The 16,519-nt window shown below is 40.9% G+C and overlaps 1 protein-coding gene across 1 annotated transcript; it reads left to right on the plus strand.

Annotated features, from left to right (window-relative positions):
* The first annotated feature begins 13,603 nt into the window (after positions 1 to 13,603).
* Positions 13,604 to 16,280, plus strand: LOC125895617 (putative methyltransferase-like protein 7A). The gene is made up of 2 exons (XM_049587598.1): positions 13,604 to 14,189; positions 15,604 to 16,280. The coding sequence occupies exons 1-2, from the start codon at positions 13,695 to 13,697 to the stop codon at positions 15,835 to 15,837; spliced, it is 729 nt and encodes a 242-aa protein (XP_049443555.1). The 5' UTR covers positions 13,604 to 13,694; the 3' UTR covers positions 15,838 to 16,280.
* Positions 16,281 to 16,519: the final 239 nt, after the last annotated feature.

Raw genomic sequence — 16,519 nt, forward strand, 5'->3', positions numbered from 1 at the left:
AACTGTAATGGTTTTGTTTGTTACACTGATTTGTTAAGTTTTAAACAGACCGTATATATGCCTTTCTTTCAGGAGTTGACTAACCAGAGTAGGAAAAGCAGGTGTTAGTGATATAATGATGGCTTAATTCTATACAAGTGTCCCAGTCATGGCAGTGTGACAGTGAGCCAACAGATACAATACCAGGATCCTGAAACTGATGCAGCTAGAATTCATTTATTCACTTTAGTAGGGTGCTCCAGGGATGACAGTTTTCTGAAGGCCGATGTGGAAGTTTGCGTCGCCCTGGGTCCCTCTTCAAAAAGTCACTGGAACCACACTACGGTCACATGACTTAACATCCCTACCACAGCAAGCTACCAGGTTTTCGTGGAAGTATTTCCTGATGTATTTTATGTCATAGATCAAAATGTTAAAGTCTCATAAGCTCGTGGTAACCACAGACCTTATTTCAGGCATCTAACCAAAAACCCATTGACTTTTGGACAAGGGAACTGAGTGGGGACTCATTCCTGGGGCGCTTTATATTTAAAACAGATAGTTCCAGTCCTTGAATATGATTGGCTGAGCTCTGTCTGAAGTCATTGTATAATACTGTATAAACACAGAGGTGTGACCACATTACAGTTTCAGTATTACTGCATCAATTAGTCACCTATTGTCATAAAGGATACAGAGCTAAAAGGACAACCACCACCATCATTTATCATATGCCAGTTCTACAATGGTCAGAAGTATGTAATGCTATCATTCAATGAATGTACAAAAACAAACAAACAAAAACAAAAAAGCAAAGATGCCACGAAAGAAACAGAGATAGTGGATTATATTTGAGTAGCCAGCGAACCCACTGTTTCCTGTTACTTTGTTAAAGAAATGTCTGTCACTGCTGTTGTGCTATCCGCCGGCCTTTTATCTACATCCAAAGCAGACAAACCATACCAACGATCTTCATTCATTCATTCATTCATTCATTCATTCATCTTCTAACCGCTTCATCATCTTGAGGCTGGAGCCTATCCCAGCTGACACCGGGCGAGAGGCAGGAACCTCTCAACCCTGGACAGGTCGCCAGACTATCGCAGGGCTGACACATAGAGACAGACAACCATTCACACTCACATTCACACCTACGGACAATTTAGAGTTATCAATTAACCTAGTTGTCTGCATGTCTTTGGACTGTGGGTGGAAGCCAGAGTGCCCGGACAGAACCCACGCTGACACGGGGAGAACATGCAAACTCCGCACACAAGGGATCCCACACCTGGGAGCGAACCGGCAACCCTCTTGCTGTGAGGCGACAGTGCTAACCACCACACCACCGTGCCGCCCTACCAACGATCTATGTTAATGTATGTTAATGTTGTAACTTCAGTGAGCTTGTTGCATGTTTGATTGTTATGTATGATTATTACAACTATAGATTACTTGATACAGAAATAACCTAGTGCCAAGTAGTATCAAAAAATCTGTAATCAAATGATACCTGCATTCAATCTTTTTGCACCAATCAGCAAACTTTCTGTTGCTGCAGTTGCACTCCAGAACCGCTGTCTTCAGGAATGGTCAGTTCAAGATTTGCCTGATGTGTTTTGACACTGAAATAAATGTTTTTTTAAAAAAAAAAAAAAAAAAAACAACAACAAAGAGGAATTTATGAGGACAGCCATGTATTTCTTTTCCCTGTTTTAACAGTTGTAGTCACTTCAACAACTGCAGACACACTTGACTGAAAGAATGACATTGCATGGCGGAAGAATGATTATTTGTTAAATTATGCCTTTTTGGCTGCTGTGTATTTTATGAAACATTGCCAGGTATATGTAGCGGCCATTTTATAAAAGCAATAAGCCACTTGAGGCTGCAGTTTATCACTGTAGACAACAGCCTACCTGTACTTTTCCTTCTGTAAGACGATCAAATGTTTTCCTTGAAAAAGGCCTATTATTGTAACTGGGATTAACTTTGCACAGTACCTCTAATAGCCTTTTCCCACCAAATCAGCTCTGGTTCTTGAACCAGTTGCATTCTTGATTCTTGGAACCTTGGTGGTATCGAGCTAAACAGCCCACGTTTCAGTTTTAACGCAGCATCATTAGGATAATGAAGGATGTCATCAACGTAAGATGTTGCACAATGCACAATGGAAGTAAACAGTAGCAAAATCACGTATTACACTGATTATCAGCAAACTTTTGTTCTGTTATTACAAGTATTTGTTTTTACCCCAAAAAAAAAAGTATGGACCAACTTTTAAGACCAGTGTGCGCTCTTTTTTCATTTCTCACTTGACTTCTCAATCCTCTCTTTCCAATCTGTAGAATATGACACGCCCACTGATGTTGTCACAGTTTGCACATGAGGTCAAGGAGAACCTGTTATTTTTTGGTTCTAGCTAAGAACCAACTTTTTAGGTTTGGAACCAGTTTATTTTTGGTCAAATTGCTCTGAACAGTTCAAAAGTAGGTGTGGGAACTGAAACAGAACCGGTTTCATGTTGGTGGAAAATATGTGCTCCTTTAGTTTTATACAGACCCAGTGACCAAAGTGCATCATATAACTGTGTAACCACATATAAACCCCTGCTGACAACAGACTAAATCCTGTCAAGATCCATATTCTGGTATTTCCCCTTTGCATAGGATCTCTGATGGTTATGAGCCCAGTCCAATAATTGCATGTCCTCCATGACTTGCTTTCATAAAGTTCACTCTACACAATCATGTCATATACAGACAATAACGAATTGTAATTGGGTTATCTAGCAGACTGTGTGTGTGACTGTGTGCACATTTTAGAATGCTTTTGTTGTACCATAAAAAATCTATAATGCTGTTTGTAGCCAGAGAAAGCTCTTTGTGTTTGTTTGCAGTTTTGAGAAACACATGCACACACGGCTCACATTCAGTAAATAACAGAAATCACATATATTGTGACCCTTTGTCTAAAACCACCCGTCACCCTTCAAAATACAGGATTAGTAGATTTTATAGAGGTGTTACGTATATGACCCAACAATGTCTCCATCTGGTGGACGTTTGAAGAAGCTAAAAGCCTACAGGAAATCAAAATGCTGGCCTGCATTTTCATTCATTCAGCCACTTTGCATTTCAGCATTTCAGCGTATTTCAACATGAGCAGCGGAAGTAGTTAAGAATATAACCCCATTCCCATAAAACTTTACACAGTGTACTTCAGAAAGCACAAAGAGACATCAGACTTGAAGTATGACTATAGCCTGAAGCTGTCTTGGATTGCCCAAATTTGAGCTGGAGGATGAGGCCTCTGGGCTACTTTGCATACAGCATCGCACCAACACGGCCTGGATACAGGAATAACTGTTGATTTTGTCGAATGTATCTCTGACAAACCTTCACACATTGATTAGAGAGAAGTGCACAGTTACTAAACAAAATTCTGAACATTCAGGACTGGTCACAAACAGAACTGGGTTAACGTACAGTAGAATTATTGAGCACTCAATACAAAGTAGGATAGTGAGGTTGTTTTTGTTGTTGTTGTTGTTGTTGTTGTTTTTGGCTCTGTACTCCAGCACATTGTGTTTCAAATGAAGCAGTAACTTTGAAATAAGTGGAGCCTGAGTTGAGATTGTTTTCTAAATGGCTGTTTCAAAAGGTCAGGCAAAAATGGTCAAACTCAGCTTTTTGACCCACATGGACAAGAACTCCTAGAATCATTATGGAAAGTTTGAACATCTACAGTTAATTAAAAATCAGCAAACTTTGTTCTCAGATGAAAATTGTATAATACAGTTGAAAGCTCCAGAGCAATTGAGTAAGTTGACCTTGAGCTGAGACTGTTTTGTCAAATGACTATGGGGCCTAATTGTGAACTTGAAGCTTTAAGTTAAAGGTAAGAAAAAGAGAGTGGACCCTATTATAATGCTACACTGTAGTGAATAAATAAGACCAAATGTGGCAATAATCCACTTTATAATTCATAATACATCAAGGCGTGATTCACTTTATGAGTAACAAAATGTAGTCTTCCCATTACCCTTACCTTAACCACCTATGTTTTAACGTAATACTTAATAGCTAGCTAATCGCGAACTTCGCAATTTCGTCGGGATTTTCACTTCCAAGCCAAGGAGTAAAGGGGGCTGACTGTGGACTAACATAGGTATGGTGGGTGAGTCATGTAGCTGTTTCAGTTGCAGTTAAACTACTCATATAGCGCAAACATACTAGAGACTTTCACTGGCTAAGCCAGCTACTTCCAGTTTAGCGCTCCACTTACTTGAATAGGGATAAAAGAAAAAAAAAAAAACATAATCATGCAGCTCCTCTAGACTTGCAAAATATTATCGGACCAAATGGATCAAATCCATTCAAATCCTACTTTGGAACCGATGGCATCATGTGACAGGCTCTGGAGCTGAACTTGGCCACTACAAAAATTCACTTCAAAGCCTGGAGCACTTCCTGGGGGCCTGGTCTCACCATGTTAAATTTTGGGAAGGTAGCGCCATCTTGTGAGAAATGTGTTCTGTTAAGGCCCTGACACACCAAGCTAAAAGTCAGCTGTCTGTCTATGTTGGGCCATCACTTGCTACCCTTGTCCCCCGGTGTGTCCCGCACCACTAGCCTTCGCCAGCCCTTGTTGGCTTTTTTCAGCTGATTCAGCATGTTGAATCTGCGCCAGAGACAGTGGAGCCTGTTGGTGAATAAAATCACTCTGGCTGGGGGAATTTTGGGTTAAATCTGAAAATCCAAACTTTCAGCATGAAAATCCATTATTTGAACCTGTAATGCATTTTTATCCTATCCATGACCCTTCAAGTGGACAAAAATGTCCACCTGTCATTTAGCCATTTGTTATTGTTGCTGGGATAAAAATGCATTACAGGGTCAAATAACGGATTTTCATGCTGAAAGTTGGGATTTTGAAATTTCACCCAGAATGACACCCCCATGCAAAAAATCACCCCCCTGTGACCTTTTAATTTGTCTGTGAAGGAGTTTTGAATTTTGGAAATGGACAAAAATGTTAAGAGGGAGTGAGATCAAAACAAACTTGGCATATTAGATACGATTATTTTTCTCTCGCTACTGTGGTCTTTAGCAGAAACATTTTGTGATTGTGTTATTGTTCACTGGCACACAGTGAGCATCCTTTGTTTTTAATCAACATTTGATTATGTTGTTAATATGCTAACTGGGTGAATAGCATCAAGACGGTTTTCCAGTTTCCCTTTTTCGTGACAGCACTCCAAGTCACAAGTTGTTTGTGGTGGCTGTGACAGGTACGGTCTGGCCAGTTGTAAATTTCCTGGTGTCAAGTGCTTTCCTTGCACCGGTGAAGGGTGTAAGGGGGTTCCCCTTTTTCTGCTTCACCCTGACTTGAGACATTCCTTGTCTCGACTGAGGCTGAATCTCCAGTGACATGACCCTGGTCAAGATTGCTCTGCTCTGGCGTTCCCAATTGTTGTCTTTGGGCTGAGCACTCTGCAACAGGCAGATTCATACAGTTCCATCTGTAAAATGTAGTGTCAACATCCACCACATATGAATGAGGAGTGACCTTCTGAAGGCACTGGCCTGGCCACCACTGTCCTATGAAGTCACCTGAAAGAGGCCCCATTCTTATATGAAGCTCCGGAGGTCTCTGGCCCACTTCATTTCATCCCTACCCCTCATATTTTGGACAGCCTTTTGAGTTGCATCTTGACACAGAGGGTTGGCCATTAGGGATAGGCAGTTAGGAAAAGATTGTGGTTGATAAAAGTCATGTGAAATGCCTCACATGACTAAGAAGGGGTTGACAATAAGGTTTAGCAACAAATGTACATGTTTAGGGCAAAGGAAAAAGTTGTGGTTAAAGTTAGTCATGTCAGTCAACTAACAAGACCAATGATTAACTTGACAAAGCCATCAACACTGACTTTTAGTTCCACATGCGACATGAACACCAGTTACCTGGGTCAAAGTGCTGTGTTTGTTGAACCCATCCACCTCTGCTCCCACTCACCCTACGCAGACTTTGTCTCTATTCATACTATGTCTGTTGCTCTGAACATCTAATAATGATGTGGATATATTTACTTTGGAGATGGTTGAAAGCCCAGTGCATCTCAAACTGCCTGACATCAAATATTAGGCCAGGCTTTTGTCTAACCCCTCTGGAGGCATGTTGCGCCAGTGATGGATGGCCATCTATGCATCTATGCCATCCAGTTTTGTCTACTCTCAGAGTGATTTTACTATTTTGATGGCTTTGCCATTCAATCTTGGATGTTGGGGTGACATGGCTGCTGAATTGTTCATGAGCTAACTGTGGGCCACTGTCAGGCATCACTCTGCCTGGGCTTTGCAGTGTGTGATAAGCACATCAGCTGATAGATCTGGCAGGTGGTTGACTTACCAGAAAAAGTCTTTGCCAGTATAAGAATAGATATCCATGCTCACCATTTGCCATGGACGTACTAGAATAACATGTGACATCATAGAGCATTCATTGCAAGTGGAGCAGTTTGCTACAAAGTCTTTTATCTCTGCTGTCATGTTTGGCCAGAAAACTGTACCCCTGGCTGGTCTGTGACATGGCTCCCTGCCAATGTGGCTAGTGTATACGTGTCTCAGCAGTGCTGCACTTTTAGGGCCTTTGGAATAACAATGCACCGACCTCTGTAGAGCACTCTGTTTTGAACATTTAGCTCATCCTTAAAGGGCAAGTATCCCCACACAGCTTGCAGAGTGTCCTCCTTGAGATCCAGCCACCCACTGAGAATCACAGTACATTGTCCATTTCAGTGTGCTACACAATTTGGTAGAATTGGAAGGCTGTAAAATCCAGGTGCTGTGCTTGGTCCAGCTGTGAGTACTCCGTCTGGGTGCTCTCCATGATACACACAGCATGCTGCATGCATGAGATGTCAGATGCACAGTACGGTGGTGTTGCCCCGCTTAAAGTGTCACTGATGTACATTTCTGGCCCTGGTTTGTACATTTTAGTTACATTTTGGTACACTGAGAGTGACTTTTTGAAGTTAACAATTGTTATTTTGTTGATTTTTTGGCCAAGTATTCTCCGGCAGGCAAAACTATGCTCAAATAGTATCTCTCTATTTGGCTGTGGTTTTGCTAAATCTGTGTCAGTGCTCTGAAAGCTAAAGCCATGGGCTGCCCCTCTTGCAACAAGCAGCACCCCAGTCCAGTCATGCTTGCGTCGCTTTTAATGTCATAATATTTGAGTACAGGTATGCTAGAGACCATCTGCTTTATGTAACACACCGTGTTGCAATGTTTTGGCGACCAATGCCACTGTCCTTACCCAGGAGCCTGTGAATTGGCTCACAGGTCTTGGAGAGGTTTGACAGGAATCTTGTAAGGTATTTTACAAACCCAATGAAGCACTGGACAGCTTTCATGTCACATCTGTGTTGATTTTCAGGCCTTCCAAGAACAGTATGTGAGCCTGAAAAAGTACAGCTTTGAGCTTGAACTGCAGCTTGCACTCACTCAGTTTGAGCTTCATAGCCATGCAGCACTTCACATGTACAAACAAGTTGTCACGGTCCAGTGAAGAGTCTGCATCTGTGTGGCCAAACAAACAACCAAAATGTCATCAGTTATCAGGTGAATGCTAGCCAGATGTGAAAGCAGTTTGTGCTGTTTGTGCTGGTAGATTTCAGGTGCAACTGAGACTCTACACAGGGGTTTGAGCCACCTTATTCGGTCCCATGGTGTCCAGAAGGTTAACAGACAGCTTTGTCGAGCTTGTACTGTAGGAAGGCATCTTGGGCATCCACTAACATTGCAGGCATCCAAGTCAAAAATGCCTGCCTGGGGCTGCTTAAACAACATGTCTTCCAGCGTCGGCATATGGTAGACAGACCTTAGCAGTGCTTGGTGTAGAGGCTTTGGGTCAATACAGAGTCTTATTTTTTCTGGCTTTGTAAAAGTCGCCATATTATTGATCCACGCTGTTGGCTCGGTCATCAGTGTGACATTGCCATCTCTGATATGCCTGCCGAGTTCTTCCTTGACTCTTGCTTTCAAAGCTACTGGAAATTATGTGGTGCACACTGTACAGGAGTTACAATGGGGTCCAGGTCAAAGTGGATCTCGCCTGTGACTGACTTCATCAAATCATTAATGACATCCTGATAGTATTGTTATAGTTGTTCCATTTTAAGGGCTGTAGACTGGCTTGCATCTGCTTTATTCAGTTTACCTGCATATGTGATGTCCATAAGGCCCAGATATTCACAGGTTCCCAAAGAGAAGAGGCTCTTGCTTGGTTTCAGTGATCTCAAAGGTGAGAGTTTGCTTTTCTCACAGAATCATTACGGCCTAATGCTGGTCTGGGTGAAAGCCTCTCTTTGATTTTGCAGCTCATGACATTGCAGATGGCACCTGTATCTAGCTGCCATGCCTGCCTTATTATATTATTATTCAGACGCAGGTGTACAATTTTTGTCTAGGGGTTTTCACAGCATTAATGCATTCAGTGGCTAGGAAGGGAGGGTTAAAATGGAAGTTAGCTGGCCCAGCTGGCGGAAGTTTCTGGTGCGCTTGCCCCTTGATGCTGAAGATCCAGGTTATTTTATATTCAGAAAGCTGATCTTTTTTGGTTTTGTGTGTTACTGAGCAACTTTCATAGGAATTAACGGGGCCCCACCACTAATGCTATATCCAGTTCTCTATGGTCCTGCGGATTGCGAGGTCTGGGGAGTTTAGAGTCCAGGTCAATGCCTTGTGCTCTTAGTCACGTTGCTTGAGCTTGCCATTTTTTTGGTGTGGCATCGCAAATTGTCTTGATGGGGGGGCTACCAACATTGGGGATTGCCATTGCCACGAGGGGGGGTTCTTGATCTTTAATGGTTTTTGGATGGGTGGTGCGTGTCCAGTGGCATCCTCATGAATGCCAGGACCCAAGGTTTCCCAGCAGAAAATTGCACTGTAATAAATTATCAGTGTTGTTCATGTCACCTGTCAGTGGTTTTAATGTTGTGGTTGATCAGTGTATGTAACAGCTATGGAGGTATAAAGAGATCTGGATACAGCGTTGAAGGCAGGGCCTTATTCATTCTTGTGAGAGTTGCTTAGTGGTGCATGAAGCCAAAATGGTTCGACTGCCATGGATAGAATTACCCAGATGATCAGCACTGCTTTTGCACTGTGGGGCCCTTATGCTGTGTTCAAACTACAAGAGACACAGCGACAGGCCACAATTGATTTTCAGTGGAAGCCAGTGACATAAAGCTACAAACTAACGGCCAACACTTCGCTGTCTGACATGCGTGCTACAAAGGTAAGCTGAATTGGCCCTAACTTTTTTTCGTGCTCAAATGACACAGTGAAGCGTCAACCAATGATATATTTTTGTTTCTAGCTTTGCTTCTGTGTTATTTAGCTTAGTTAGCTGATGCTGTGCAAGCTTTCTGTGCATTGCAGTGCACACGGGGATGCAATGGGGCAACGAAATGTGATGTTTAAATGGGGCTCAGACACTGATCATAAGCATAGATATTTTTCTGACCAAATACAAACTTTAAATGCCATTCAGTCAAGGTGCTTTGTGGCAAGTAGCAGATACACACAAGCCTGTGACAATGTAAAAACATTAATGAGTGCTTGAGCACCACAACAATGAGTCAGTGATAATGTAGCTGGTCACACTGTTGCTGTTTCATTTATAATGTGAACACAGCATTAGGGCAGGAATGCTAGAGACTTCTGCCAGCCAATCAGGAGCTTCCAGTTTAGCACTCTGTCAACTTGAATAGGGATAAAATGATTCAATCGTGCAGCTCCTCTAGACTTCTCAACTGTTAGCTGACCGAATAGTTAAAATCCCTATTGTAACTGACTGCTAGCTTACACTGATATGGGTTAATGATCCCAACTACCTCATATTGCTATTTTTAAGGTTTATCTTAATTATTTATACATTTCCTTTTAGAAGCAGTTGTTTTGTTACATAGTTATTTATGTTATCTGTTTGAATTTGGACAACTCTTCACTTACCTGCTCTTTCCACCACGAGGTGACATTCAACTGCCCCTGTAGAAATGACTATTAAGCCATCTCTTTCCCCACTAGGCATATATTGAGGAATTACTGTGGCGAAAGCTGTAAGATAAACATGCACCGAGGATTTGTAGACATGGCAATATATAAAAATGAGAGAGATTCGCTTGTAAATCATTGTTAACAGCCTTGGTGAGCAGGATGAGGTATGTGAAGTAGCTAAATTGCCTTTACTACAGGTGCCAGAGGTTTGAGTTCTGCATTCAAATTCAACATTTCTCTGTTTTATTCATTTGTGATGTTATTGTGATGTATTTAGATGGTGATGTAGTTATTAGCTTTATAGACTGTATGGACGGGCCCTCATTAATAGTTGCTTTGCTCACTGGATGTTTGCATTATAAGGACATGGGTTGTCATTCAGAAACACCTTAAACTTGGTAATTCAGCATTTTAACTGTTATATTTGAATCTCTTTATCAACTACTCTATTTACTGTTTAATTCTGCTGTGGGAAGCTATAGATTATGGATGTTATTTATAGCCCACAAATGGCAAATGTATTTTTATATATTTTTCTATAGTTTTCACTGTGATTTCTACGGTGCTGAAGGCATAGTTGGATGCTGAAGGACAATAAAAAATATGAAGCATTAGTCTGAATCTCTCTGCATCTTGTTTATCCAAGCCAAGGGTTGTTACACCGATAGTGAAATGAATAATTTTGCAGAGGTTGTGACACTCATAAATATGTATCCACTGATTTACAGACGTCTCTTTCACTATGTAGCCAAAGTCAATGGGAAAAGGTCTTTTGGTGCCACAGAGCATCACATGACATTGCGATTATTCTTTGCAGCCACTATGAAAATTGGCTTCAAAGCCCAGCCACTTCCAGGAGACCTGGTGACAATATGTTGGTAAGAGAATGTTGAGCTTATATCTGAGACTGTTGATAAACTGAGATGGCCCACTTCAGATTCATTTCCTCTATCTGTGTCACCTGGGTTTCGCAACTGGCCTGCCCCTCTAGGAGACTAGTGACAGCCCTGAGTCTATTTATTACAAAAGGAGAAGTGAACATTAGTACAGATTATAACATTGCCTTTGCCGCATAGTCACTTAAGTAAATACTGGACCCATTTTTCACAAGCCCCAACCCTTTTAATCCTTTGAAACCTGAGAAACTGGCTTGATGTCTTTTAATAAAATGGGAATGGCAATAAGCAACAAGGGAAGAAATGACCCAAACACCCAAATTAGTAAAGAGAGAAAATTAAAAACATGAAAATTAGTAAAAAAAAAAAAAAAAAAAATTTAAAAAAAAAAACAACATCAACATCAACAAAGAAATAACCTGGAAGGGATACTTAAAAATTATAATAATGCTGTAACATGATTTTAAAATGTAACAATAATAATAATAATAATAATTATAAATAGAGTTTTTCAATAGCTTTTTCCTGTTTCCCCTAGTTTCTTTTGACTGTCTATTGACTTTTTTTTCTTACCAAGTTTTTTCCCCATGTTTTTGAAAGAAATTGCACCAACTTGCTCAGGGTTCAAAGGTTTAAACACTTGGACAATGACACAGCATTTTTTTCAGACAGACAAATCAGGAGAAAATGAACTTTGTTCAAGACATGTCTCTGTTGTTGTGTGATCTTACACTCTGTTGATATTAGACATTAAGCTAGCAGATAAAATAAGCATCAAAATAAGGAACAAACATGAAAAATCCTTTCATTTTTACGGTATAAAGTGTTGTATTTGAATCTGATTTCATCCATCCACACCACTGACTGTATGAAGTCTATTATCCACACAAGATTTACTCATAGACTGTATAAAATAATTTTTAATAAATAATAAATAAATAAATAAATAAATAATAAAAGATTTACTACACTTCATAACAAGGTGGGGGTATGTGGGGGAGAGACAACCACGCCCACTTAGGAGACAGGAAGTGCACACCATTTTGTACCACTGGGGCAGCTTGTAGTGGGATATCTTCTCTTAAAGACTATCTTTGCTGATAAAGACCCCTTTCTTCTCACCAAGTTGTTTGCTAAGGTGTTAGCTGTAACATTACCTAAACTAATTTAATATTTCAGGATTGTGCATTTGTTAGCTTGTTTGAGTAGTTCTTCTGCCCCCAAGTGGCAATACAATAATAAAGAAATAAAACATTAATTAATGGAGCTTCATTCAACTTTGAAAATCAGGACTTAAACCTTATACTCATTATTTAAGTTAATTTAAAGTTCAATTAACTGGAGTGGAGACCCAGCACAACAAAATATGTAACATTGCTAACTCAATGTTACTTGATTATCACTTCACAGACTATGTTAAATTCACGCAGCTAGCTTAATCAAAAGACTAGAGAAGCACTCAGGGAACTAATAACCAGGTAAAGTATTATTATACTATGGTATGCACCAGCCGAGCAACCCCATTCGAATAAAGAGGCACCATTTTAGCATCCAGGATCTCGGAGTATGTCTCCAATTACATTAGTAACGTTACACTATAATGTAGTGCATTATGTACACTACTGCCATCTTGCGTGGTGTATTAATTTCAGCAGTATAGTGTTGTCTCTTAACAGCGAATTTCAAACAGATGTTGGAACATTATTACCAACATTTGACTGCTATCTCTGCCCACACATAAACCAAACTCACGCTATGATGTTGATGCTAATTAAAATGCACTGCCAAAGCTAGGACCAAGTTAGCTAGCTAGCGAATGCTAACGTTAGCTAGCAAGCTAACGTCAGCACTCACATTATTGTTTGCAGTACTACATAATTACAGACCCAACAAACATTACTGGTGGCTTCTATTCGACAACAGTATTGGTACTTAGTGCAAAAAACATGTATAACTTACATCTGCATGATGCGGTGGTGTTCACTGTAGCCACCTCAGGCCCCTTGACAAAAGTTGAAAAGTTTATGAAGTAGCTTCCACTATGTCACAGAGATGGCGACTGTTGAGGGTGAGAAGTGTCCATCATTCCACACTCAACTTTTGAACGTTTTTAGTGCGCAGTAAAACACAGTATTTTCCCATATTATGCAGTGTAAGCACACTTTTGTATTCAAAATATTAAGTGTTTAGTATGCGATACACTGTGGGTATAATTATGAGTTAAACTTATAGCAGTTATCATTAAATATAAAAATCATTTGTGTCTGTACCTTTAAAAGTTTGTGGCATCCTCCAGTTTTCAGTTACAACTGTGAACAGTGGTCAAAACAACATGCAACTTTTACTTTGACGAGATATTTGATTCTTGACTTCCTTGTTCGATACAATGCAACTATTAGTTATCAATCAATCAATCAATCAATCCATCTTCAATGTACAAGTTGGAGGCAATCTTCATTTGGCTATTTGGTGAGAAAAATAAAATAAAAAAGCATTGCAGTCACTTCTCTGTTTTAGATAAAACAATTGAGAAGAGGGTACACAAGATGGTAATGACAGCATTAAGCATTAATCGGCTACCACAGTATGGCAAAAACAAGCAACTTCTTTCACATCGACTTTTATTTTGAAAACTTAATCGGACTTCCTGTTTCTTCACCGCACCGCTGTTATTATTTGAAGCTACACTGTAACAAGTGGGCTTGACAGTTGGTTGTTAACGCGCTGCTGGTTGCCACGAAGGTCAGCTGCAGATAAAATGGCTTTCCTAATGAAATTCTGCACTTTGATCGTGAACGTGTTATGCTTGCCTCTTCATCTGCTCCAAGCTGTCGGCCTGTATGAAATATACAAACGTTTCTTCCCTTTCTGTGTATACCGGATTTCAATAACGTACAACAAGAAAATGCACGACAAGAAGAAGGAGCTGTTTCGCAGTCTCCCCGAGTTCAACAAGCCTGGAGGGCAGCTCACTATTCTGGAGATCGGCTGCGGCTCCGGCACTAATTTTGAATTTTATCCGCCGGGTAGCAAGGTGATCTGCACTGACCCCAACCCTCATTTTCAGAAGTATCTGAAGAAAACCATGGCCGAGAATGACCACCTCAAATATGAGAGATTTGTGGTGGCGTCAGGGGAGGACATGGGGTCAATTGAGAGCGAGTCGGTAGACGTTGTTGTCGCCACCCTGGTGCTCTGCTCGGTCAGCAACACGCCCCAGGTCCTGAGAGAGGCATACCGCATGCTGAGACCAGTAAGTTGTCTGGGACTGCTGAAATAACCAGTGGTTCACAGTAAATACATTAAAATAAACAGCTGATCTGCAGCCATGGCATTCATTTTTTCCATTAAGGCTACTGTTCAAATACAGTGCAACTGCTGGATTAATCATTCACCAGTGGGAATTACTAACTCACTAAACAAATAAGCTAAGAAGTAGATTTCAGTTTGTTTTTACATGATGATGGAAATCAGTGAAATGATCCCTCACATGTGCACCAGCCAAGCAGCATACTAATTATTTCATCTTGATTTTCTTGCCACCAGATTTCTAACTGTCTCTGATATCAATCGTACACTACTGCTGCTACCTTTGACCTGTATGTGTGTCAGCATTACATATATGAAACCAGATGGTGCCAGTGTGCTGTCATCAAGGTATATAGCCTATACATAGACTTCCACTTCTTAGAGAAAGGTTTAATTAAATATTCAGCTTAAGTGTTTGTATTTGACCAAAGGATACATAAAATGTAACAGAAAAGAAACCCATTTCTTCCAGGCAGGGGTGTGTCACCAGACAATGGTCCCCTGGGTACATATTTGCAAAAGGTCCCCACCTCTCCAACATAGTGGCAAGACACACACACTGTACAGTTGTTTAGCCTTGTTTTGTGTCGTCATTTTGCACCTCTCCGTAGTCATAATGCATGGGGGTTTTTTTGTGTCTCTTAGTTGTTGTTTTCTGTTTCTTTGAGGTAATTTTGTGTCTTTTTATGGTTGTTTTGACCCTTTTTGGAGTTATTTTGTGGCGTGAATCTCACACCTCCCCTTTCTGTTTAAAAGGTGCAATTGCGGAATGGGGAGTTTTCTTGCCTTTAAGGTGTCATCACAGGTAGTAACAGCGCCGAAACAATGTCTGTATAAATGGGATAGCCACCAGGACAAGATCAGGTGTGGCACAGGAGTGACATATTGATGACGTGTAATGTGTGTGACCCACCGCAGGAGATTTAAAAGTAGCTGATAGTAGTTAGCAGCTAACTCAAAGAAAAGGAACAGTTGCCAAAAATGTCCGCAAATTGGACAAACAGTGAGGTCTGGGAGCTCCTTACACGCCGAGCAAAGGATGACAGCACTCTGCTAGCATGCCAACTATAATCACACGGGAGCAGCATGATGCCGCCATTGTTTAGTTCTGTGTAAAAATGCAAAGGTGGCATAAAGACGGGAGTTTGTGGCAGCCCTACAGCACAATCTCTGTATAAAAGGAGCTAGAGTGACATTTTGCAGGTGGCCCCATTATACATCGGGCCCTGGGGTGGGGCCTGTCTGTGCCCGGTGGGCCCATTCAAAAATCTGTCTATGCTTCCAGGGATTAAAGTAACCAACATACATCAGGTTGAATGCATTAATTTTGAAGTTTGCACAATAACAAATCTTTGCAGGGTGGAGCCTTCTTTTTCCTCGAGCACGTTGTTGCAGATCCCTCCACTTGGTCGTACTTCTTCCAGCATGTTCTGCAGCCTGCATGGTACTACTTTGGCGATGGATGTGAGGTCACCCGGGAAACATGGAAACCCTTGGAGGCAGCTGGATTCTCTGAGCTCAAGCTGAGACACATCGAAGCGCCGCTCATGTTCATGATCAAACCCCACATCATTGGCCAGGCTGTGAAATAAATCCTGTCTCAGTAGCTTTGTAGTAAGCTTGCTTCACAAGCAGTGTATGAATATGCCAAGCACTTAATGCCTCTCCTCTCCCTTGTGATATGATTGATCACCAGTGATAGAGATGACACCAGTCACTTTGATACTAATTTTTATTTTTGTATTGGAAAACAAGTGTTTGTGTTTTTGTAAAGACACTTTATTTTTTAACACACTGAAGACATTAGAGAGCACAGAAGATTCATTTTGTAAGTGTTTGATCTCCTTTTTGTCCTTTCCCTTCTCTAAGTTGCTTGCCAATATATGAATATGATACTGCCATAGATAATCAGTGTTTGTGTGTGACTGCTGGATTCATTTGTACCTTTTATGACCTGACAGTATATATATCTATTTTTGCTGTTATTAATCTGACTGTGTTGTGTCTTAATGTGTGCGATTAAAGAGTTAATCCTATGGCATGATTTCTGTTTTCTTATGAAACAAGTATTGATGTGATAAAGACAGGAAAGTAAAAACTGGGGGAGCTTGGACCCATTAGCCCCTCACACAGACCGGTGTGTCTGCTCCACCGTGTGGTAAAAGTGACGCATTGTCTCTCAGGTATTAAGCGCATAATCTTTTGATCTTGTAAAGTCGCCTGTCTTCAGATGCCCCCAGCAAGACTTAGTTTAGCTCAGAGTAAAATGAAGTC

Source organism: Epinephelus fuscoguttatus, linkage group LG1 (genome assembly GCF_011397635.1).
Source record: "Epinephelus fuscoguttatus linkage group LG1, E.fuscoguttatus.final_Chr_v1".
NCBI classification, from domain to species: Eukaryota; Metazoa; Chordata; class Actinopteri; order Perciformes; family Serranidae; genus Epinephelus; species Epinephelus fuscoguttatus.